Raw genomic sequence first — 24,540 nt, forward strand, 5'->3', positions numbered from 1 at the left:
ACTTTATTGCTTTATTTATGTGCGCAGGGAAAAGAGTCCATACAATGAAGCTGTTGAACAAAACAGCATACTGTACATGTAGGTGAGCTTGTAGCTTTCCTGCAAGTGATTTGTAGCTTGATCTGAAAACTGATGTGTTGCCTTCACACAGACACAGCCAGCATAATGAGGCTTTCCACTTCAAATCCATTCCAAAATGCCTATATTATACCTACGCATGCGACAATTGATTCGAGTGCTTCATGCTGTTGAGTCACTCTCAACTAGTTACCTGTTGAAAGAAATCAAACATGATTACAGCATTGTTCTGCAACGTCTGCTGAATACGACATTACACTGGCATGGAAACAGGAGTGTAGCACGTTCAGCCAGTGGTTGTTCCATCCACATATAAAATGTAAAAAAACTCCCAAAAATACCTGTTACCTCGCTCCTGTGCAAATAAATGTCTCTCCCCAATTTATGCCTTCTTTAAATAAACACCTGTTATTTTCTGCAGTTGCGTAAACAAACACCTCTTCTCAAATGGATTCTTCAAACAAAACTGTTGTACTTCCTGCAGCTGAGCAAATCAACACCTCTCCCCATAACATTTCCTTTAAATACCTGGTACTTTCTGCATCTGAGTAAATCAACACCTCTCCTCAGATACCACCTTCTTCAAACAAACACCTGGTACTCTCTGCAGCAAAGGGAATAAACGCCTCTCCCCAAGTAACACCTCCTCAAAACAAACACCTTTGTACTCTGAAGCTGAGTAACCTAATTCTATTCCCCCAACACCTCTCTCAATAAATGCCTGGAACTGTCTGCAGTTGAGTAAATAACCACCTCACTCCAAATAATGTTACTGTCAAATAAATCCCTGGTACTCCCTGCAGATGAGTAAATAAAGACCTCTCCCCAAATAACGCCTCTGTCAAAGAAATGCCTGGTTCTCTGCAGGTGAGTCAGTAAACAACAAACAATAACACCTTCACGTGTGTAAATGATTAGTACTCTTTGTGGTTCATAAATGACTTGCACAAGTAACACCTCATTCAAACAAATGCCTGGAAGTCTGCAGATGAGTCTATAAATGCCTTTACCTAAATACATGCCTCCTTCAAAGAAATGCCTGGCACTCTCGAGAGTTGACTGAATAAACGTCTGTCTGCAAATAGATACCTCCTTCAAATAAACGTCTGATCCCCTAATGACAAAACATTAAAAAATGGATGATAAATGGAATCAACCCCGTGACCCGTGTGAGGATAAAACTGATCAGAAGATAGATGGATGAATGGATGGATGGAAATTGAATTAACATGGAGAAAAATACGCCTTATGACTTTGAGGTGGATGCAAACCCTGGTAAGGTCTCTCAAGTTTCATATATTTTTTCAAAGTCATCATAAATTGTTTCCCACGCCTCGGGAAAGATCTACTTCACAGCTTTCCACTGTTTGCTTCACACTTTGACTCCCAGCCTGTCATGTACACACTGCGCGGCGAATGCGACGTGTTATTTAATCATGTGACCGTGCAGTCGCTTACAGCGTGTCAGACGAAGAATACTTGGTGTCTCTTGGGCCATTTCCACACAGTTAGCTCTTTTCTCCCTCGGCTGCATAATGTACTGACTACAGCTGTGTGTGACCTGAATGGACGCATCCTCACAACCCGTTGCATAATTTATCGAGGAAGGTTGTGAGGTTAAGGGGGCGAGGGGTGGGGGTAGGTGGATTCTCAAGTGTTTGTTTATCGCGGGCCACATTTTAATGATGTGGCGGGCCAGATCTGGCTCCAGGGCCTTGAGTTTGACACCTGTGCTTTATCGGTTCTCACTGAGCCACGAGGCCGCACATTACCGCTTACTACATGCATATTCATACAATCTTCATATATTTCAGTTTGTTTTCTATTTATTTATTTGTCAGGTGCACGACGGAAGCCTGACCATCCTCGGCATCACCCGCGATGACAGGGGGGCATACACGTGCAGAGCCTACAGCGACCAGGGGAAGGTTCTGCACACCACCCGTCTTCTGGTGCAAGGTACGAGTATGTTGAGACCCTCTTAGAAAGTAGTGTTTGCGGCCAAGAAAAAGTTTGCATGTTCTCCCTGTGCCTGCGTGGGTTTTCTCCACTGGAACACTCTAAAATTGTCTCTCGGTGTAAGTGTGAGCGTGAGTGCGGATGGATGTTCGTCTCTGTGTGCCCTGCGATTGGCTGGCAACCGGTTCAGGGTGTCCTCCCCCTACTGCCCGAAAACAGCTGGGATAGGCTCCAGGACCCCCCGCAACCCTTGTGTGGATAAAGCGGATTGGAAAAAAAATGATATGGAATAGTCGAGATTTGGCGCATGCACCTGGGGCCAAATGTGACATGCATGCTCACTTCGATTGCTCCGCCAGTCTCAATTTTCTTCTGATTTTGTCTCGCTGTGACTTTCAGTTGTCCACTTTTATGTGCAACGCTGGAAATAAGCAGCAGGCTTTTTATATCTGGGCTCGCTGACAAAAAGACATCTTACCTTTCATGGCTTCTGCCTTTATGTATTTTTTCTTTTTTTTTTTTTTTTATGGAGACGAAGAGTGAGAGAGTTCTCGAGGGGGTTGAGAAGGTTACAATGAGAAGCACGCGGTAGCTCAACAGCGACCAGGCCTGCCGTACTGCGTTGTCATCGCTCTGGTGATTTGGAGTAGAAATTATACATGTCGAAAAACAGGTTGAATGTTTTTAACTGTTGTTTAAGTGTAAACCACAATGAAGTTTAACCCCCCCTTCCCAAAATGCAGAAAGATTTTAAAATGAGGCCACATGTGCTTGCTTCAAGCTAGTTAATTCCACTGCCACTTTCAGTTTACTTTGAAGTGTGTTGAACCAAACCCCAACTTTGTCTAAAGAAAATCCGCAAACAAATCATATAATATGCAATAGACAGGCTAACGACATTAGCATCGATAATGCAGTAGTGATAGTTATAACAAGGGCCGGACCGATTAATCCGTCATTTGAAGCAGGACTGGATGAAATCCTCTGGCTGGCTTGAAAATCACCCACAGATTGTGGGTCACATGCTTACTCAACATAACAACACATTGTGTTTCAGGGCCACCGTTCATCGTCTCCCCACCAGAAAACGTCACTGTCAACATATCCCAGAATGCATTGTTCACCTGCCAAGCCGAAGCATATCCTGGCAACCTGACCTACACCTGGTTCTGGGAGGAGGATAACGTCTACTTTAAGAAGTAAAGTTGAAATATGACATTATTATCATAACTGTAAAGATCAGTCTTGCAGCGTCATTATTATCAGAATGTTTCTTTCTGCTGATTGGCTGGGAGAACTCTCATCCGTCAATTGCCTTATCATAAGGCATCCATTTTGAGTCGTTTAAATTGCCAATGTAAGTTCTTCCCCTGTGCAGCACTTAAAAGGAATTATAACTTATTTGATTGTGTTTACTCATTGCGTCATGCCAATTGTGTCGGAAGTCATGCTCAACTGATTGACTGTGCTGCTCTTTTATGGCCTCTTCATGTAACTTAGAATGTTACACACGTGTGAGCGAATGACAACATGCGTGTCCCCTATGTAGTGACCTGAAGCTGCGAGTGCGCATCCTCATTGACGGCACCCTCATCATCTTCCGGGTCAAGCCCGAGGACGCGGGAAAATACACGTGCAGCCCGAGCAACAGTCTGGGCATCTCGCCTTCGGCGTCAGCCTACCTGACCGTTCAGTGTGAGTGTTGCCGTGGCAACTGTCGGTGATGGTTGGGTAGGGGTGTTGGATGGACACTGGTTGGGTGGAGGGTGTTGGATGGAGAGGGTCGGGGGGCAAAATGGAGGCCACTCTATTATTTCTCACTAATGCACCCAGTTTGAAGATCACATAACATGCTTTCATGATGTAGCCATCTTCATTTCATAAGGTCGCCATCTTAATTTCATGACTTCGACATTTGGCATTTCATGATGTAGCGTCTTCATTTAATGAGGGAGCATTTTTATTTCTTCAAGTATCTATGATCATTTCCTGGTATTTTCATCTTCATTTCATGAGATAATCATTGTCATGTCACAACATAGCCATCTACATTTAAAGGATTCACATCTTTAGTCCTTGATGTATCTTCATTTCATAGTGTAGACATTTTTAGTTTGGGAGGTGGCCATATTCATTTTATGAGGTATTCATCGTCATTTTAAGATGCAGCCATCTTTATTTCATGACTTCATCGTCATTTCATGAGGTAGTAGCCACTATCATTCCGTCATGTAGCCATCTTTTTTTCTTGAGGTAGCCGTAATGATTTTGTGATGTACTATCTTTAGGTTGCCGTCTTTATTTCATAATGTAGCCACCTTCATTTCATGATGTGGTGATCTTCTATTTCATGACAGTTATCTCATCTTCGTTTTCATGAGATAGCCATTTTCATTTGTCCGAGTTAGCCATCTTCATTTCATGAGGTAGCCATTTTGATTTCATGAGGAAGCCATCTTCATTACATGCTGTGTCTGTCTGCATTTCCGTGGCTAAAGATAAAGACAGCCAAATTCCCAGACAGATGATAGAGGCCCTTCCCAGGCTGCCTTCAACATCAGCTATTGTGCACGGAGTTAATTGGCTCCCCGTTCCCTTCCCGCTAGTCATTGATTACCGTGCGAAGTTACGTGGGATCGCACGGCAGAAGGGGAATTGACGGCGCTGCAGCCACGGGTGCCCAAAATGCGGAATGCTAACGACGGCCCTCTGTGACGCCAGTCCAGCTACAATTTGCTTGACTTACCCAAGTAAAATTCACCATTGAAAACCATTTTTGCAATCATTTGTTCCAGATTATCTTTATCAACTGTACAGCATGTTTCAATGTCAAACTTTAATACTTAACATTTCATTTAAGCAGAAGTCGGAGGCATCCACGCATCCATTTTGTGTAGCACTTGTCGAGAAAAACCGGCCAAAATAAATTATTTTAGTTAAATTGACAATTTGCTCTTCAAAAAAATTACTGCTGTTCTCTTTTCTGCAATTTTTTTTTATTAGGAACATTTTTCATCATTACCATAAAATTTAAAGTTTCTTGTAAAATAACAAATGTATTCTCTTAAATCGGGTCTTTGTTTTCTTCAGAATATTGTTGTGACATTTTTTCTTTTTAAAATAATTGCCTTGTTTCTCATAAAATTACAACTTTATTTTCTGTGAATGACTTTTTTATCTCCTCAAACAATTGTGACTTTTCTTATTAAAAAAAAAATTAACATTTCTTTGTAACTTTACAAAAATGTATTTTCTTAAAAACAATTGAAATTGTCCACTTTCTTCTCTTCAAACGGCGCCCTTTTTCACCAGACCCGGCCCGAGTGATCAACATGCCGCCGGTCATCTACGTCCCCCGCAAACTGCCAGGCACCATCCGCTGCCCGGCCGACGCCAACCCGCCCGTGACGTCGGTCAAGTGGGAGAAGGACGGCTACCCTCTGCGGGTGGAGAAGTACCCCGGTTGGAGCCTGACGCCGGACGGGAGCATTCGGGTAGCCGAGGCCACAGAAGACTCCCTGGGCACCTACACCTGTGTGCCTTACAACGCCCTGGGTACCATGGGCATGTCCCCCCCTGCCACTCTGGTGCTAAAGGTACGACACAGCGACACAGATCTGCCTCTGTGCGCTCCCTACGTAGAAACTTTTGCCCATACTGACACCCTGCTTTTTTGTGTTGACATGAAGGATCCCCCTTACTTTAATGTGAGGCCCGGGGGGGAGTACCGACAGGAGGCCGGCAGAGAGTTAGTAATCCCCTGTGCTGCTTCTGGAGACCCTGATATTCCCAGCATCACTTGGAGAAAGGTGAGAAGAAAATGACATTTACTGGGACTCGTAAGATTTAGTTTGACTAAAATGGCAGCCTTATTCTTGTATATTTGGACTTTATTCTCGTCTCTTATATATTGTAAAATTCAAGAAGTGTTCCTTCAGTTTTGCTGGTGCGAGACTAGAGTTGCTCAACTTGGCATGACCAGTCATGCAAATACGACGCTGAGTCCCATCACGTGCCGTGATGCACGTGAATCCATGTGGTACATATTCGTCCGACCACTTTATTTTTTTCTACTCGACATAGTTAGCATGTATTAAAACATTCTTTAAAAAAAATTTCACGACGTACTATCACGAGAGTCACACGTTGACGACTGAGCGAACTAAATTTCCCGCAGCACTGATTGGACAAGCAAGGCAATGTGATCATCTGCAGCCAGTGATGGCCAAGTGGGCGTGTCATAACTAATCGACATGTTGAGTCGGGTGTGACTTAACCTCCAGGGCAGAGGCTCCGTCGAACCCCTGAGACCAATTCAGCGAACCCCTGGGGTTCAATCGAACCCAGGTTGAGAACTAATATTATAGAATTACAACTGTATTTTAAAATATGACCCTTTTTTGACAGTTTTACTACTTTGATCATAATTTTTTTTTTTTACTTTAATCTCACATTATTCTCATAAAAACAATTTTCACATATTATGTTGCCTGTTATGACTGCATTCTGCACATTTTGAGATTTTTCTTCTGGCATTTACTTTATTATTATATCCAATAAAATACCATTTTTTTCTTGTAAAATTCTGACTCAATCCGTGTAAATTAATTATTATTCCCATAATGCAACAATTTCTTCTGAGTGACACTTTCTGGTCCCATAAAATTAGAAAAATGCTCTGGTGTGGAATTTTTTTCCATGTAATGTGATGACATTTACTGAGGCAACTTTTTATTGTTCCATTAAAATGCAATGACTTTTTTTTTTTTTTTCCCCCCAACAAAATGTAATGGCCAACATGGCGGTCGACAGGTTAGCACGTCTGCCTCACGGTGCATAAGTCGTGTTTGTATTGAAACTTAAAACATCAAAACTTTCCTCAGCATAACAGTTAACTTTATTCTCATAATAATTTTTTTCTTGTAAAATACGTTTTTCCCACCTGTAATAGCACTTTATTTTTGTAAAGTTGCAACTTCTTTCTCATAAAATGTGGATGTTGTCTGTGTAATTTTGCAACTCTTTTTTTCCCCCCGATGCTTTTCCACTGTATCGCTGACGTCGTTCATATTTGTATATGTGCTTGTCAAATGTTACTTCAAAATCTGTGTTCAGGTTGGGAAGCCGAGCCGGAGCAAGCACAACATCCTCCTGAGCGGCAGCTTACAGTTCTTGTCGCTCAGCAAGGAGGATCACGGCGAGTGGGAGTGTGTCGCTACCAACGTGGTCACGAGCATCACTGCCAGTACCAGGATCCTGGTCATTGGTACCAGTAGACACACACACCCACACACACACAGCACACGCTCCTCATTGTCATGTCTTGACGTTGATTGTCATGGCTCTCGGCCATATGTCCTTTGTGTGATTCCCACAAAGCAGCGGGCAATCCACATCTCTTCATCTTCTCACTTCTACCCAATTTGGCCGTCGACGTCATTAAAATTTAATTTCGTCTAATCTCTAATAGCTTTATGTGGCTCATTTAAGGCTCATTCTGTAACCACAGCCTGGCGCAGCTTTTGTGTATCCAGTGAGTGGAGCAAGGACGTCTACTGCAAACTCTAAATTCACAGCGTCACACATCACACAGAAGAGTCAAAATTGGTGGAGGTGTAATCACTGTGACTTTGCCTTTAAACATCCTCTGAGAGTCTACTGTTGTGTGTGTGTGTGTGTGTGTGTGTGTGTGTGTGTGTATATATATATATATGGACACACCTTTCCTTCATTTTACAAATAATGCATTTGTCAGACTGTAATGTTTTAAGCTTTTTTGGGATTCTCAAAAAATATAGACAAAAATTCTCCTGAATTTACAGTACATTTCCACTTTGAACTCAAATGATGAATGTGTTTCTAAAATGACAACAAAAACTACATATACAATGTTATGATTCACTCGACTGATGAATAAAATGTAGGTCTTGTTTCTTTTCCTTGTGTGGTGTAATTGTGCATACGTGTGTGCGTGCGTGTAAACCACTCAGGCACCAGCCCACACGCCCCCGGCAACATCCACGTTGTGCCCTCGACCACCTCCGCTAATGTGTCCTGGGAAGCGGGCTATGACGGCGGCTTCGAGCAGAGTTTTTCCGTGTGGTACGGTCCAGTGTGAGTGCTCCTCGTCAACCTCTGGAAAATTGTGTGTGGAATACCGTACAGATGCAAATAGTGGTCCAGTGTGTTTATTTAGTCACCTGCAGATTTTGCTGAGATTGTGTTTGTGTGTTGCTTTTTTGATTGGCAACATTTCGTGAAAACGGGCTTGAATCTTTCATGTCTGTGTGTGAGCACTTTTGAACTGAGATAATTACATATGCTGTGAAAGAGGCATTCATTTTTTTAAGTAGATAACACAAATTCATTGTGGCAGGGAACTTGTTTACAACATGTGACAAAACTCGGTCACCACTTGTTATTTTTCTTGGTGGAAAAGGGGAGATGTTTATTTGAGGGAGGTGTTTATTTTTTTTAAGAAGATAACACAAATTAATTGTGGCCGAGAGCTTGTTTACAACAGGCGATAAGACTCAGTCACCACTTATTTTTTTTCATGGAATAAGGGAGGTGTTTATTTGAGGTAGGTGTTAATTTTTTTTTATCGATAATACACCCAGCAATTAATTGAGGTAGGGAACACGTTTACTACATACGATGAGACTCAGTTGCTACCTATTTTTTTTTCCCTGACGAGAAAAGGAGGCGTTACCTTGAAGAAGGTGTTTATTTTCCTTAAGTGGATGACATACCCAGCAATTAAGTGGGGCACAACATCTGTTGATGGGAAAAGGGAGGTCTTTATTTGAAAGATGGGTTTATGTTTTAATCAGAGGACACACCCAGTTAATTAGGGCGGGGAACACATTATCAATATGTCATAAGATTCAGTCACTGACATTTTTTCTTACTGTTGGCAAAAGCCAGGCGACCGTTTTGAGAAAGGTGTTTATTTTTCTGGAGCATCATAGATATGTGCATCATCATTTCAGGAAAAGTGATGTAATATTGTATACTGCCAAACATGGTGCTATTGATATCACAACAATAAAAGATAACGGAGCAAAAAGAACTTGACACCCCTCTCGGGGTTAAGTTAGTTTTCCCATTACAGTGCTAGAGGAAAAAGGAGTTATAATCAGGTGAATATAATATTGATTCCCCTTTGTTAGTGACCTTATTTCCCGGGTGGATCGTTGCAAGTAGGTCACTTGTGTGCACAGTCCAACTTTTCATCGTGAAGCTTGCCAGTAAAACAAAACAAATAATTTAAAAAAACAAGCATTACTTGTAATAACAAACAAAAGACAAACTATTGTATGTGCATTAAAATCTTCTTCGTTCCACTGACAGAAAACGTCTGACTCCCATTTCACTACGCTGTGCGCAGGTCAAAGAGAGTGGACTATGGTCCACACGACTGGCATTCCATGCCGGTTTCTGGTGCTCAGACGTGGTTGCTGGTGCCAGGGCTGGAGCCTGGGACAGAGTACCAGTTCAGTGTGCTGGCACAGAACAAGCTGGGCACAGGTCCATTCAGCGAAGTTGTGACAGTCAACACTGCAGGTGGGCTTTGGCTTCCCTGGCCATCAACACTCTGAATGTTGGCACTTATTGTACTGTATGTTTATTACTGGATTGTAAAGGCTTGATGTGATATACTGCCCTCTAGTGTAGTTTCAATTTGACATCATGGAAACAGCAATGACAATGACGGCGACCATTGAATGCAACACATAACTTACAGGGTTCATTCTATTCATGATTCGTTTCTTTCATTTTTTTTCCTATCCATTCAGAACCAGGAGAAGAGAACCTCTTGTGAAATCAGTAATTTCCATACAAACTATTTTCTGTTGGCTTACATAGTTGTACCGGTAATAATAACACAGTTGTATGTATCTGTCAGCTGTTTCTAGTATTTTGACTACAACTATTAGTTTTACTACAACATAATTAATAATGACTTCAAACTGTTTCATAATTCATTGACGTATCATTTTCTGGTGCATGTACCGCTTAAAACAACTTAATATCTGTTACACCTCTGGAGATTATTTTTAAATTACACATTGAGCTGAAGTGTCATGGCACAACGGATGGGAGGCAGGGGGGGGGCGTCAAATCAAAACTTAAAATGTGTTTGTAAAATGTTTTCAATTATTATTTTGATAATAAAATAATTTGCCTTTTCAAAATCATATTATTCTCATTAATGTGTTATAAATATTTTGCATTTGAAAATAATTCCCCAATATTTTGTCGTGTTATTTACTTTGTACCATAAACCAATCTTGCAATAATTCATGAAAAATATGAATACAGCATTTTGATTAAACAATTACCAGTAAAAGGGAAAATGGCCAAATGAATGAAACAAGTGCTTCAAGACTCCAACTGGCCCCGTTAAAGACGGAACCAACTCGTGGGTGGACCGCGAGTTGGGTTGCAAAGGGATTTCAGTCAAGATTTCAGTAAAGCTCTGGGAAGTTTTTGGTGAATTTCGATGCAAAGTTAAGCTAAGTGAATATCGGGTATCATAATCGTGAATATAAACATTTGGACATCCACGCAAAATAATGCAACTAAAAAGAATGTCATTTCAACATATTTATTTTATAATGATACAATATTATAGGGCGGCCCGGTAGTCCAGTGGTTAGCACGTCGGCTTCACAGTGCAGAGGTACCGGGTTCGATTCCAGCTCCGGCCTCCCTGTGTGGAGTTTGCATGTTCTCCCCGGGCCTGCGTGGGTTTTCTCCGGGTGCTCCGGTTTCCTCCCACATTCCAAAAACATGCGTGTCAGGCTGATTGGACGCTCTAAATTGTCCCTAGGTGTGAGTGTGGGCGTGGATGGTTGTTCGTCTCTGTGTGCCCTGCGATTGGCTGGCAACCGATTCATGGTGTCCCCCGCCTACTGCCCGGAGATGGCTGGGATAGGCTCCAGCACCCCCCGCGACCCTAGTGAGGATCAAGCGGTTCGGAAAATGGATGGATGGATGGACAATATTATACATTATTTTTGGTATTGCGCTGTAGAACATCATCAAGTTTTAACTAATCTATTCAACAATCAATTTTTCCATTGAAGAATAAAAATCCGTGTACAGGACAGAGGAATGCACTTCAATTCTGGCTTATTCCCATCAAGTCTTGTGGAATGTTTCCAATTTTGAAAAGTCCCCGAATTTTGCAAACCTCCCTGCACTCATACTTTGACCAACGCTGACCCAGAGTTCTGTATGATTTTGTTCCCCAGGCTCTCCCCTGGGTACCCCAGAACCACTGGTGCTTCTTACCCCACCACGGTGCCTCACCGCCAACCGCACGCAGCACGGTGTCCTCCTCACCTGGCTCCCCCCGGGCAACCACTCCTCGCCCATCAATCGCTACATCATGGAGTTTCGCCTCGGGGAGCGATGGGAGACCCTGGACGACCTGATCCCATCCACCGAGACCGAGCTCGTCGCCAGAGACCTGGTTCAGGTGAAAAAATGTGTTTGTTTGTTTTTTTAAACACACAAAGATAACATGTAATTAAAGAACTTGTTTGTTTTGTCTTCCTGATGCCAGGAGTCTTGGTATGAGTTTCGGGTGATGGCAGTCATGGAAGACCTGATCAGCGAAAGCAGCAATGTAGTCGGAGTGTCCAGCACGGGTCAGTAAAAAACTAAAACGTATGAAAAAAAAAGAGAGAATTATTCTCTGCAATATTTTAAGTGTAATGCTCCTATGAAATAATTACTACGAGTGGTGTAGCGTGGGTTCCAATATTTGTGCCTCCCGAACTTGCGAACACGTTGCCTTAGTCAGTTTTTTATTTTTTATTTATTTTTTGCTTATCATACTTTTTTGCTTGTGTATTCAAAAATATTCATATGAGAAATCTTACTCTCAGATTACAGTATTCATTGTTGATTTTAGTTTTGAAGCACTGCGTGCTGCTTTCACACTGCTGATCCAAAATGAAGCTCCTTAACATACTTCAACATAGTTTCTCGGCTCAAAGATGCACGAGGAGAAGTGAGTTTTTCAACAAAGGACCAATCCCCAAAAATGTGCAAATAGGCAAATCCGCATGTTTATATGAGGGAACGCTGTTCTGCTTTTGTCACCGTGATACCACTATGCCACTAAAAATTTTATTTTTGTATTTTATGGTTAGCATTGCACTTTATTTCTTTACCGTTAATAGTATGCTTCTGCAGAGCTATTACAAAAATAAATAAACAAACAAAAAACAAAAGCACATTAGGTTAATCCACTATTATTGATCCTTTTGGACCCATCATGGTCTCCGTACATTTTGCTCATGTTTGGCAACGTGAGAATTAGTCAGGAGATTTTCTTTGTCCTTTAACGTACTGTACACAAAAAATTTGCTTCACCAATCGCAATTGGTGATTTGCGGGAATACGCTAATGCAGTCATCATATAAAATGCAAAGCCCAATAATCTTTCAAATCTTTCATAATTACTTTCAAACCTTTCCGTTGTGACCGTCAGATCCCTTCCCTCCTGCGGAGGTGGCCGACGAGGGCCTGGCCCGTCCCGTGGTGGCGGGGGTGGTGGCAACTATCTGTTTCCTGGCAGCTGCCGTTTTGTTCAGCACTCTGGCCGCGTGCTTCGTCAACAAGCAGCACCGGCGCAAGCTCAAGCGCAAACCTGGTCCGTCCACAGCTAACTGTGCACACTCTCGATGTCTCGCAACATGAAATTTTAATTGTGAATGTCTTTGACCTCTTCAGATCCTCCCCTGTCCGTGACACACTTCAGGAAGAGCGTGGAATCACCGTAAGTAATGCCTAGAAGACGCTGATGTCCGCAGTCGTACATCTTCTTTTGCACCAGATTTTCTCAACACAGCACAGCATAGCATAACAATCCCAAAATACCAAACATGCCCCATTGTGGCTGTGGGGTGGCATAGGCCAGAACATCAATTCAGTCCAATTGGACAGTTCTGTCCCTTTTCCATTGCACTCTACCTCCCTGGTTTAATTTGGTTTAACAAGGTAACTTTACTACTCTGCTCGCTTATCACAATTTTGGCTTCTTGTCTTCTAATTGGCCAATTTACAGCTCTGCTGACTTTGACACAGTCTTCATGCATCTGCATTGGGCACATCGTACCAAATTAAGAAGGTTGTGAATTACAATGGTTGTTAGTCTTGCTAGATTCTCCTGTTGCGATCACCGCTAGCCTTTAAAAATTCATACCGAGCAGCACCACGGGACCGGCGGCAAAGAACAAGGACAGCAGAACCAAGTGGAGCTCCATCTTCATTGCCGAAATGTTGCGTCCAAGAACTTTGTCCATACCACAACACGCAGCAACCTCATGACACCTGTTAAAAAAAGAAATATGGGTTTCCGTGAACTCTTTCCATTGCGCAAAAAGGTTGGGGACTGTTGTACTGTGCAACATCAACAACGTCACAATTAATTACCTTTGATTTGACTTCCATCACATTATCGTCAACTACAAAAAAATCTTGCTCGCTCAACCTCACTATCCATTAGTATCAAGTACCATAATCTACTACCTGGTGAGCCAGGTATCCAAGAATGCTGAGCTGATACCATACAGCTGACAGTTTCACCCCCAAATAAAAAAGAAAAAGAAAAAAGAAACTGTTGCTGTGCCATATTCCCAGATGCTTGCCTATTATTTACTCTTCAATCTTCATCTCAGTCTTGTCTTGGATGAAAAATGTGTTCAGAGCAGCATGGTATTTCATTGTATCTGCGCTCCATACACTGCCACTCGCTATTGAGGTGCTGTATTTCTCGTACCGGTCTCCCAGAGTTCTCAACATAACAAGGACTATATCAGCTACTCGCTGGTTGCTTATTGTCAAGTAGATCTGTCATTGTGGGATATGAGTATACACATGTAAAAAAAAAAAAAGATACATTGCGAAAATTAGCATTAGATTTTACTCTCGGGGTCACCACGACCTTAGTCTTCACTTGGATCAAATTAAAAATAATACAGAAAGTCCAGTTTCAGTAACCTACTCTAACATCCATTATGGTTTGTCTACTTGGCTCATTTACCAGTTGCCGTGCATACTTGGAACAGTTATCCATCAATGGCAGCCGATATGTTAAAAAGAGTAGAAATCTGAAATTTGGACTGTATTTGCATATCTAAAATAATCCTCCAGGTGATGATTTTAGGAGGTGCAAAAGAACATGCATTGCTGTGAGCATGTGCATATAACGGACAGATTCAGAATTCAACGCAGAAAGCAGCCCAAACAGCATTTAAAGCACATTAGCCCAAGCAGCAATGTGTGTGTGTGTGTGTGTGTGTGTGTGTGTGTGTGTGTACTGTATTGATTTTGTATATTCATATGTGTTCTTTAACCTCAAACACTGTCCACTCTGCATGACTGTCAGTGTTTTATTTTTCAGCAGCGTATTTAACGTACAGTGTATGTGTGTAATCATCTGTCTATGTCCCCCAAAATAAATAAACGTCAACCTGAAGTGCGCTGCAACTGGAGAAAAACAGGCTCCTTTGTGACATTAGGATGCGAGCAGGCCTCCTCTACTTTCCTGATACAGTTAAAGATGAACTAGGCCCATGTTGTTTGTCTCCCGCCGCAGGCCTCCTCTCACCCCTTTGCCTGGGGTAGAGCCCTGCTGGGACGAGCCTGCCAGGAGCAGTTTCTTGCCCCCGCCCGCCAGCCCCCTGTGAGTGTGCTGCACTGCAATGGCCTGGCATGCATGCTTTCATACTGACATGACCTTGTGGCTTTTTTGTTCTGGTGGTTTTACATGTGGAGACACTTTTTTAAGATGCATGTGCAGTGAGTATATGGTAGCTATGCTGCTCCTGGTGTGGGCAGATCAAGGCCCGGTCAAATGTCGTTGGTTTGTAAGTGCGTCATCTCAGCTTTGTTTCTTAGCCGCTGTCCTGTCCAACATTCTCTAGTCACCATCCACTTGTCTTTACAATCATGATTTGTGGCATCTCTTAAAACAAACAAAAAAAAAACAATACATGTGTAGCTGCTAGCAAAAGAGACCCATGCACCCATACCATGGAAATAATTTATTAAAGTCACATTTAGGAAATCTGGATTTCTCCCAAAAAGTTTCTTCAGTCATGCTGGAAGAAAAAGCCTTACATATATAAATATCTTTGTATTTAGCTTCGGTTGGTCTGCCTTAGGGTGGCCTGATGGTCGAGTTGTTAGCGTGTCAACCTCAATGCAGCGATACTGGGTTTGATTGCAGCTCCGGCCTCCCCGTGCCTGCGCGGGTACACCGGTTTCCTCCCACATTCCAAAAATATGCATGGTAAGCTGATTGAACACTCCAAATTGTCCCCGTCAATGTGAGCGCGGATGGTTGTTTGTCTGTGTGTGCCCTGTGACTAGCTGGCAACCGGTTCAGGGTGTCCCCCGCCTGCTGCCCAAAGACAGCTGGGATAGGCTCCAGCACGCCCCGCTACCCTTGTGAGTATAAAGCGGATCAGAAAATGGATGGATAGTCTGCCTTAAGAGGGCTTCATACATACAGAACCTTTAAAAAAAAAAAGATCCCACGCGTGACGAGGAAACCCATGGCATGTGTGCTTACTCCTCTGTAGTTTTTGCTTTGCTCCAATACATTTTGCCAATTGCTGTTTTGCATCTCAAAAGTCCAATACCAGTTGTGGTTCTTGGGTTTCCGCACCGACACTTAGGGTAGAGCCATCCAATCTACACGTGTACAAAATGATGAAGTCTGGATGAGGCCAAACATCCTTTAAGCTGACAATGTCCTGAGAATGAAATGTCCTGGAGAAGTAAAAAAATATCCACGATCCTTTCGTACACCACACCAAAGCAAGTGCTAAGGGTAATTCGACAGACATCCAAGAATCCAGACCCTAACCTACTTTGACTGCAAGAGAGGAGGACAGTCTCAAATTTGGCCCCACTGTTGGTATGTGTGTACCCTACTTTTTGATTTCCCTCTCAGGTTTTTAACGAAACCCCATCTCTGTCCCTTTTTATGTCAGGTTGTCGTCAGGGAAGATTAGCCCGGAGAGCTCCCCACCATCTCGGCCACGCTCCATTTCCTCCGATGGTTCCCACGGACCCGGGCTGTATGTCAGGAAGCTGCCCAGCCCCCAGCGGGACAAGGACAAGGAGCTTTCCTTCTACAAGAAAACCAAGCGTGCCATTGCTAGCAAGAAGTACAGCGTGTCTAAGCACGAGGCTGAAGTCACCACACCAATTGAGCTGATATGCCGTGGCCCCGACGGCCGCTTCGTCATGGAAACGAGCCCACCGCATCGTCGCATCCAGGGCTTCCCCTTCGCCGAGGAGTCCGACCTGTACCCCGAGTTCCGTCAGTCCGACGAGGAGAACGATTTCGATCCCGGGCCTCTGCCGCCCATCATGCCCACGCTGCGGCCCCAGCTCTCCCCGACATCCTCCAGCCTGGAGTCCACGCAGCCCCCAACCTACAGCCCCCACCTGCACAGGGCCATGGAAGGTATGAGCTTTGCAGAGGGCAGTGGACTTCACGCCTCAGGGCAGGCCCCGTCCGCCCGCTACAGGGGCTTCCCTCATAGCCCCTTCTATGGGTATCTCGGCAGCCGCGTTGAATCAGGGATTGCACCACCATTCTACATGCCTGACATCAGCCCGCATAGCTCCGCTCTGTCCTCCCCCCCGGGCACTGCCGAGGGGCCCTTTGGCTATCCCTCCATCCCAGAGGAGAGCGGAGAGATGGAGCACCATCAGTACACCGCCTCCGGCCATTCGCTGTCTCTCACTCACAGCCCTCCCACTCGCTCACCTGAAAGCTGGCCGCCTCATGCGTTACCCTTCCTGGGTCTGGAGGGTCCAGGCTTCATGCTCCCCCCTCACCATTCTTTACATCATCCTTCAGACATGCCCGACCCACCCTCGTACCTCTCTCACTCGCTCCCGACCGGTCGCCTCCACCTCCCTCCCCTGACGGATCCGACAAGCCCGAGACTCCTGCAGCTGGAGGTCCCTGTGGCTCCCCCAGGCAGAGACCGGCCCCCGGGGCCTCCGGTTAGGCGCTTAGCTATGCAACAGGCCCAAAGTCTCGGCCAGCTCAGACACACGGCCCACGGAGTGGGTGTACCAGTGTTGCCTTTCCCTGACCCGGCAGCCCGCGCAGGGAGCCCAAGCACAGCCCCCAGTAGTAGCCCCCAGTCTTGGCTCAGCCCGAGGGCGGGGCGCCGAGCTGACCCCAGCCTGCCCCCCTTAGTACTCCAACCCTCTCGCCTGTCCCCGCTCTCCCAAAGCCCACTTAGCACCCAGCCGGGTTCTCCAGATATTCTCGTACGCCCACCTCCACGCACCGGCATCCTCCGCACCTCTCGGTCTCTGGAGATGCCCGAGCTCACCCTGCAGCCCTCAGCCACCTTCTCCCGGAGGTCCTCCCTGACCGCCTCTCCCACTACGAGTCAGAGCGGTAAGCAGGCCAGCCCTGGTTACCACGCCGCTCACATGTCCTACGCCTCCACGGCAGCCAGTTACCCCTCACAGTCCCCCTCTCCCCCGCCGGAGGGTAGGGATGTTTTCGGGCAAAGGCCGTCCCAGAGAAGGACAGAGGAGGAGATGCTACCCTCAGAGCCCTCCCAGCTCCAGGTTTCAGCCTCAGGGTAGGTGATCATTGCACCAGAGAATAGTGTCTCCCTGTCTGTAAATGGCTCCATTAAGATATAATTAGGACGCATATTGTTCCTTAATATGCAGAAGGCATGTAATAGCATTGAGCACGCATGTGTATCTTAATTCGTCTCTTTGTGCGGTGAAAAATCCATTTAAATCGACAGTGTACTTTTGATAGTACAGGGTCGGGCTAAATGATCTGACACATTTGCAGGTTAAATAAAAGGCAAATAAAGAAACAACAAAGTGTTTTTATTTTCAAAAAGTGCATATAATGCCATTCTGTCTCATAATGTTTTAAAAATTAAGTGGAGTACTGGTGGTGTGAGGCCGGTTGATATTCGTTTCAGTTCAGATCCAGTTGCTCTGAAGTTGGTAACCCAACAAGATCATGTTTCGAGCTGGTAAGGGATCATGCCTACCAAGATTGAAGTGCAAACGGAACGCAGATTTGATTGTTTTGATAAATGTTTCCACAATGAAAGTGCGATGCTCACCAGTCCAATTCATGGCAGCAACTGAAAAAGAAACGAAAAACAATGGCATTATAAAGAAACAAAGCAAAATGGCATTATATGGGGAAAAAACGGCACTATATGTACTTTTCGAAAATTAAAAAAAATCTTTGTTTTTATACTTTATTTGCCTTTTATTTAACCTCCAAACGTGTCAGATCATTTTGCCTGACCCTGTATATTTGTTGGATAATATTGAGCCATAAAATAGAGTCCTTTTCTTAATAAAAAAACAACAAAATCAAAGGCCATGTCTTTAGGAAAAATATTTCCTTGGAGTACAACTGTCAGTTTAACTACTTTAATTACTGGAGAGAAAAGTTGTTTTAAACTGAGTTACTTTTGAAAAACAGTATAAAAGTTAAACACAAATGTGTTTACATAGAAATTAACGGACATAGAAATTTGTCACCATCAGATAACTGTTGAAAAAATGTTTTGTAGAAACGTTTTAACACTCGATGAAAAAAAAATAATCAAATGCTCAAGTTGTAACTTGAATGAAGAGGCGGTAATGCAACACATTTTGCTTTGATTCTGAATTCAATAACATTCAGGCATTCGTCTTCATCGATTCCACTGTTGATATAAAAAGCGTAACGCAATATCACTTTTAATGATCAAACATGGACTAATTTCATAGTGGAACAAAGTATTGTACTACATATTATATATGGATATATTTTCAAATTTGGTTACATGTCTGTAGTGCATACAAGTACAATGTACAGAGGGGTCATTAGTCTGTCCCCAGTAAAAACCTAATTTTAGTTAAAAAATTGCGGTACATGGAAAAAAACCCACAAGTCAACAATTAAAACATTGTAAAATGTGTCTGTAACGAAGCGTGTCTTTTGCCGGGTGACTACATATTCTAACGCTGCTGCGCAAACAAGTTAATTGTGCCTCTTTTGCAACCTCAGCTGTCATAAAGGACCGCCCGCAGTTGTTATGCTTTTGTTTAATGTTAGCATCTGTAAAGAATGAACTAGCCATTTAGTTCCAAGTGAACTGTGCACCTCTGGAAATCACTATTTTGTATCTGATATCTGTGAAGTTTTTCGAGAACGTGTTAACACATAAGCAATCCCATATGCAGCAATTTAATACAAAAAATGTACAGTAGAAAAGCCCCGTGTTCTTCGTGGCCCCTCTCGCCAACAGTCAAGCCAAGACTGGCTGGTACACATCAATGATCCCCCACAGGGCAAGTGGTAGCAGTGTGTAAGACTGCTGTTTGCTAGCGGGCGAGGGTCTTACCTGATTTGTCTTTGATTGATCTCAGCTATCTGGGCAGCGTTGTGACCCGGCCCCCCACGCCGCAATAGGTAAGGGTCGGACCCATGTTTGAGTGGGGAGGGGGTCAGCAGGTGGAGGGCTCGAATCACTCTCTCCTTTAAAGGGGAATCACTTTGGGTGGTGCCTCTGTGCTGGATTCAAGTGAGCGGCATTCATGGTCGTACTGAAATCATCACGGCCGCAGGACGCATTTGTCAATAGTCGCACTAAGGCAACGTAAGCCTGCTGCGGCACAAGCTGTGGCCATTAAGGCTTGCGAGTGGCTTTGCTCGACCAGTTTACCTGTGCATAAATAAAAAAAACTAACAAAAGAAAACACAGCCTTGAATCAATAGAGGACGCACTTGAATGATAGAAAGGAGTATTCCCCTTTAAAGATTTGTTCCATGTGCAAAATGCCATGCATGCATTCTCTAAACTTCTTTCTATATGACCAAACAAATAACAAGAAAAGTTGATTTCTCTGTCACATTTGTGCTTTGCGTTCTTGCCTTCCGTCATGTGACCGTTTTTAATGGCCATCCTCCTCCTTTCCCGTCATGTGACTCGTCCCTCTTAACGGGCATTTTCCTCTTCCTGCCATCTCGTCCCGTCGGCATGGTGAAGCCTCTTGTGCCGCAGTGTTCATGTCGATCAACGTGTGCTGTACCGTGTTCATTTCAATATGGAACTACGTGCTGCGGTTGATCAGCACACTGTGCCCACACCCGCCCCCCCAGATTTGTCTTCCCCTCTCTCTGCTAATGCTTCTCGCTCTCTCTCTCCACAGCAGCAAGTGATGGACGCCATCTTTAAAAAGATCAGTTAATGCACAACATGACCTCACTGAACACTCGATAAGGCCTTTTGGCTACACTTTGAGCATCAATTTAAATGTTAGCTTGTATCTATTGTGTTCACGGATCGGCCTTTAAGGACACGGGGGCGACCATTTTCCCGGTTTGCAATTTGGCAAAACGGACCACAGAAGAACAGAACAGGACAAGATGCTGACTGTTAGTTGCCAGCCGATCACAGGGCACATATAGTTAAAAGAAAAAGTATGTGTACCTTTCGGATTATTTGGATTTCTGCATACCGTATTTTCCGCACTCAAAGACGCACCTAAAAGCCTTCCATTTTCTTAAAAGCTCACAGCGCGCCTTAAAATCCGATGCACCTTGTGTATGGTTATTATGGTAATATGTCAACCCCAAAATGGCTCCTTGCTAGAGACATATTTAGAACGCAGAGTTCAAACTTAAGGAGATCGGTTTCGCAGTAGAACATGGAAATAGAGCAGCGGCAAGAGAGTTCAACAATGAGTCAATGTTATAGCTTGCTGTTGGTTAAGTGAACTGTGTGGCTGCTTTATTAAATATGTTTTACTGACATCTGATCGTCGCGATATCAATCAGGGTGTAGTGTAGTGTTCTGTTGGCATCTTCTTCAGCGTAGCTCCATCTATTGGATGCATTGTAGATTGCGTCTTATAATGCGGTGCGTCCAATATATGAAGAACATTACAAAATAGGCCATTCATTGAAGGTCCGCCTCATAATCCAGTGCGCCTTGTAGTGTGGAAAAGTTGGCCCCCATGTTCTTATTGTACACACTTGTGAACAGAACATCATTGCGCAGGGTGGAAAAAGTATGTGAAGCTTTGGATTCAATAAAGGGTTACGCCTCATTGGGAGCAATAACCTCAATCAAATGTTTCTTGTAGTTGCACATCCGACCTGCACAGCGGTCACGAGGAATTTTAGATCATTCGTATGTTTGAAACTTTTTCACTTCAGCAATATTTTGTGGATATCTGGTGTGGAATCGCTCTCTCTCCACAGCGTATGAATTGGTTGAAGGTCAGGACTCTGAGCCATTCCAGAAGGCTTATTTTTTTTCCTTTAAGGCATTCGGTTGTTGATATCCTCTGTCCTTTGGGTTGCTGTGCTGTTGCATCACCCATCCTCTGTTAAGTTTCAATTAACTGACAGTTGGTCTTGTAAAATGTCTTGATAATCTTGTCGAAGATATTGATGTGTCCAGGCCTAGATTTGCACTCCTTCCATTGTACTTCGCAGTTGGGATTAGGTTTAGGTTTATGCCTTTTTTCTCTACACACGGTGTTTTGGTCCTTCAAAACAACTGAAATTGGTTTCATCTGCCTACATAATAGTGTTGGCAGCTTCCTCTGTGGTATCCGCCAATGACATTCATTCTTGTTTAATGTTTAAATTATCATACCTTTGTCAACCAAGATTTAGCATGTGCCAGAGTTATTGTATCTGTAATTCATTCGCTTGGACACTTTGAGCTATTTCATCACCTCATTGCGTATCCTGCACTGTGCGCTTTCAGTTATTACTGTTACTGGTCGGCCACTGCTAATCTATACCATACATCTATACACAGTCCATTTTAGGATGGACTGAGAAACATCAAATCTTTTTAGATACCCGTGTGACCCTTTGAAGCGTCATGCAGGTTAAAAAAATTCAACTGTAGGTCTACGGAGATCTCTTTTTGTGCGAGGCCTGGTACACATCGGGCAGTGCTTCTTGAGAATGTAAAACTCAAAACTAGAGGGGGTTTGTTTTGTTTTGGGTTTTTTTGGTTTTGTTTTTAGTTTTACATAACTGTATAAGGCAATGCCCTGTGACTGACTGGCGACTGGTTCTGGGGTTATTCCTCCTTTCGCTCAGAGTCAGCTGGGATAGGCTCCAGCAATTCTCGCGACACTCTTAAGCGGTGTTGAAAATGGATGGATGGATATAAGGCAATCTTGTCAAGTTGATTGAATTCCAGGCTGACTCCGGACACCGATTACCTCGTGGAGAAATCATTAGCCTGGCCCTATAAGTTCACATTTTTTTCCAGCTTGTACTATGAATGCTTACCCAATGTGTCCAAACATTAAATTATTCTTGTTTTTTAGGAGTAGGTTAGGAACACTGTGTTTCCTTCCCAGGGTTGTCATTAAGAGGAATACTGACCGGAGACGATCGACCAAAGATCCGGTCTGATGTATTTTAACAGCAACGGGCAAAGGGATTCAGCCATTCATCAGCCCACGATGCTTTGCATGCCCCCATGTCAGGATTTCACTAGAGTAGACGTTTCTTTTTTCCATTTTTATTTCCATATTTTAATGAATACAATTTCAATGATTTTTGTCAGTGTTTTAAGGATCTAATACATTAGAAGTGTGTCACTCAAGTCAAAATATCTAGGAAAATCTGCCTCCTTTTTTCCCCGTCCATCCTTATTAAGACACATTCATTATTTTTTCCTTCATAGGAAAAGTGATCAATTTTGCCTTTCTGAAGCAGTCATTATATCAAGGCTGAAACCCAAATTAACTGACACTTATTTTATGAAACCGAACCAAACTGTAATTTGGCGCTTGCATCAACAAATTTACACTGCATGTGGATTTAAATAGAGCAAGCGACTGTGGGAATCGGGTCCTTCATCGAATGACTGCTTTGAGTATATCAACGGTTTCTCTCTGGCATACCTCATTGTGTCTAACGCTTATCATCCATCAGTGCTAATATAGTATGTGGAGTTTTTCAGACCACTCAGTAGCAGTGCCGGTGTGCCGCCATTGTTCTGTATTTTCACTCAACTGTAGAATAGAGTGTTGGATTAATGCGGGGACACCGTGTGCTGTACCTCTTTCTCTCTCCTTTTCTGTATGCTCTCCTCAGGGACCCTCTAGGTGGGGCTAGTGATGCTGCTGCTGGGTCTGAGAGTCTACCAGCACTGCTGCACCACTGTATCACAAAAGCTAAAGGAGTGGCCACCAACAACAATAACAACGCAACTTTCGTGAGGAGAACCGGTAAATTCTGATTTCCATTCCAACGTACGAATCGTCGTGTTGCGAGTTCACGGCGGAAAGTTGGTGTTTATCTCGGCTGTCTTGTGCCTGTCTGCAAGATTGTTATTCAGTGGTTTCGGAGCCGTACAGGAGGACGGAGATGACTGAGGCATTTTAGACTCTCAGCTTTGTTGCCCTGGATATGTGCTGGTGGCGCCACAGTGGGCTCCACAAGGACTGCATGACTGAGGCTGCTAGGGCACGGCGACGATCGACCTCTGTTTTGAGGTCTCCATTGTCATGGTCACTGCTGAGCTGAGATATTTAAAAGTGGAGACAAAGTGGACAGGGGTGTCATCAAATACAAAAGATCGTGGGTCAGGTCCATCTTCAACGTGTCAATTCTGTCTTGGGCCAACTTATCTTTAAGCCAAGCTTTTTGGACTCCTCATTGAACACTCTGAGAGCCTCACGGAGCTGATCGGCAGTCTCTTCTTCTTGGTTGGGACTCCGAGGGATTTTAAGGTGTTCCAGAGGGACCCATGGTCCACCGTGTCAAAAGCAGCCTTGAGGTCAATAAAAGCAACGAATAAGTGGCGGTCCTTTCCCAAGCCTTTTCTATTAGGAGTCGGAGAGCAGCGATTTGGTCAATGGTGGAACGGTTGTGCATGAGTCCGGCTTGTTGTTGGCGGCGTCTGCTTCTGGTTGCAAGTAGAGCTCGTGTGAGTAGAACGCGGTTGAAAAGTTTACCGGGGATGGAGAGGAGCGTGATGCCTCTATGGTTGCTGCGGGTCAATTGGTCTCCCTTGTGCTTCCAGAAGGGAAGTATGATGCCCTGCCTCCAGTCATCAGGCAATGACTCTGTGACCCACACATGGGTGATGATCAGTCTGAGCCACAGGATGCATCCTGAATCTGTTTGCGTCAATTGTCCATCAATCCGGTCATGGTCAACTGCACAGGTTGATTGAAGGCAACCGGACTCAAAAAGCCTTCTTTGGTTCCAATTTTCAAGTGGGAGTCTCCCTATGGATGTCTTTAGTGGGTGTGTGTCCTGAGGGTGGTAACAATCGGTTTGTTGTTATTGTTGACAGGCTCGGTTTGAGAATGACCATTTTGCATCCCAAGTGCTCATTCACCTGCCAGAGATCACTCATAAGTGGCCACTGTTCTCATGGAATGAGACAATTCAACAGGGGATGTACGTCAGGACGTTGTTCTCAGCAGGCAATAAGT

The 24,540-nt window shown here is 44.0% G+C and overlaps 1 protein-coding gene across 5 annotated transcripts in view; it reads left to right on the forward strand.

Annotated features, from left to right (window-relative positions):
* Positions 1-24,540, forward strand: part of igsf9ba (immunoglobulin superfamily, member 9Ba) — a 53,516-nt gene that overhangs the window by 20,502 nt on the left and 8,474 nt on the right. The window contains exons 5-20 of one of the 5 annotated variants that reach the window (XR_015102431.1): positions 1,920-2,037; positions 3,095-3,236; positions 3,587-3,732; positions 5,350-5,633; positions 5,727-5,846; positions 7,153-7,303; positions 8,028-8,151; positions 9,428-9,603; positions 11,298-11,524; positions 11,612-11,696; positions 12,545-12,706; positions 12,787-12,832; positions 14,654-14,740; positions 16,056-17,678; positions 19,489-19,531; positions 20,272-23,325. Coding sequence is in view for 3 of the 5 variants with exons in the window: in XM_086125205.1 (XP_085981331.1) it covers positions 1,920-2,037; positions 3,095-3,236; positions 3,587-3,732; positions 5,350-5,633; positions 5,727-5,846; positions 7,153-7,303; positions 8,028-8,151; positions 9,428-9,603; positions 11,298-11,524; positions 11,612-11,696; positions 12,545-12,706; positions 12,787-12,832; positions 14,654-14,740; positions 16,056-17,678; positions 23,192-23,325 (3,625 nt within the window). In the remaining 2 variants the exon portion in view is untranslated. Of the gene's footprint in view, positions 1-1,919; positions 2,038-3,094; positions 3,237-3,586; positions 3,733-5,349; positions 5,634-5,726; positions 5,847-7,152; positions 7,304-8,027; positions 8,152-9,427; positions 9,604-11,297; positions 11,525-11,611; positions 11,697-12,544; positions 12,707-12,786; positions 12,833-14,653; positions 14,741-16,055; positions 17,683-19,488; positions 19,532-20,271; positions 23,326-24,540 lie in introns of those variants that run through there. The other 4 variants (XR_015102432.1, XM_086125205.1, XM_086125206.1 and 1 more) reach the window with 4 other exon arrangements.

This window comes from Hippocampus guttulatus, chromosome 12, assembly GCF_054856545.1.
Source record: "Hippocampus guttulatus isolate MCC_2025c chromosome 12, RoL_Hgut_1.0, whole genome shotgun sequence".
NCBI lineage: Eukaryota > Metazoa > Chordata > Actinopteri > Syngnathiformes > Syngnathidae > Hippocampus > Hippocampus guttulatus.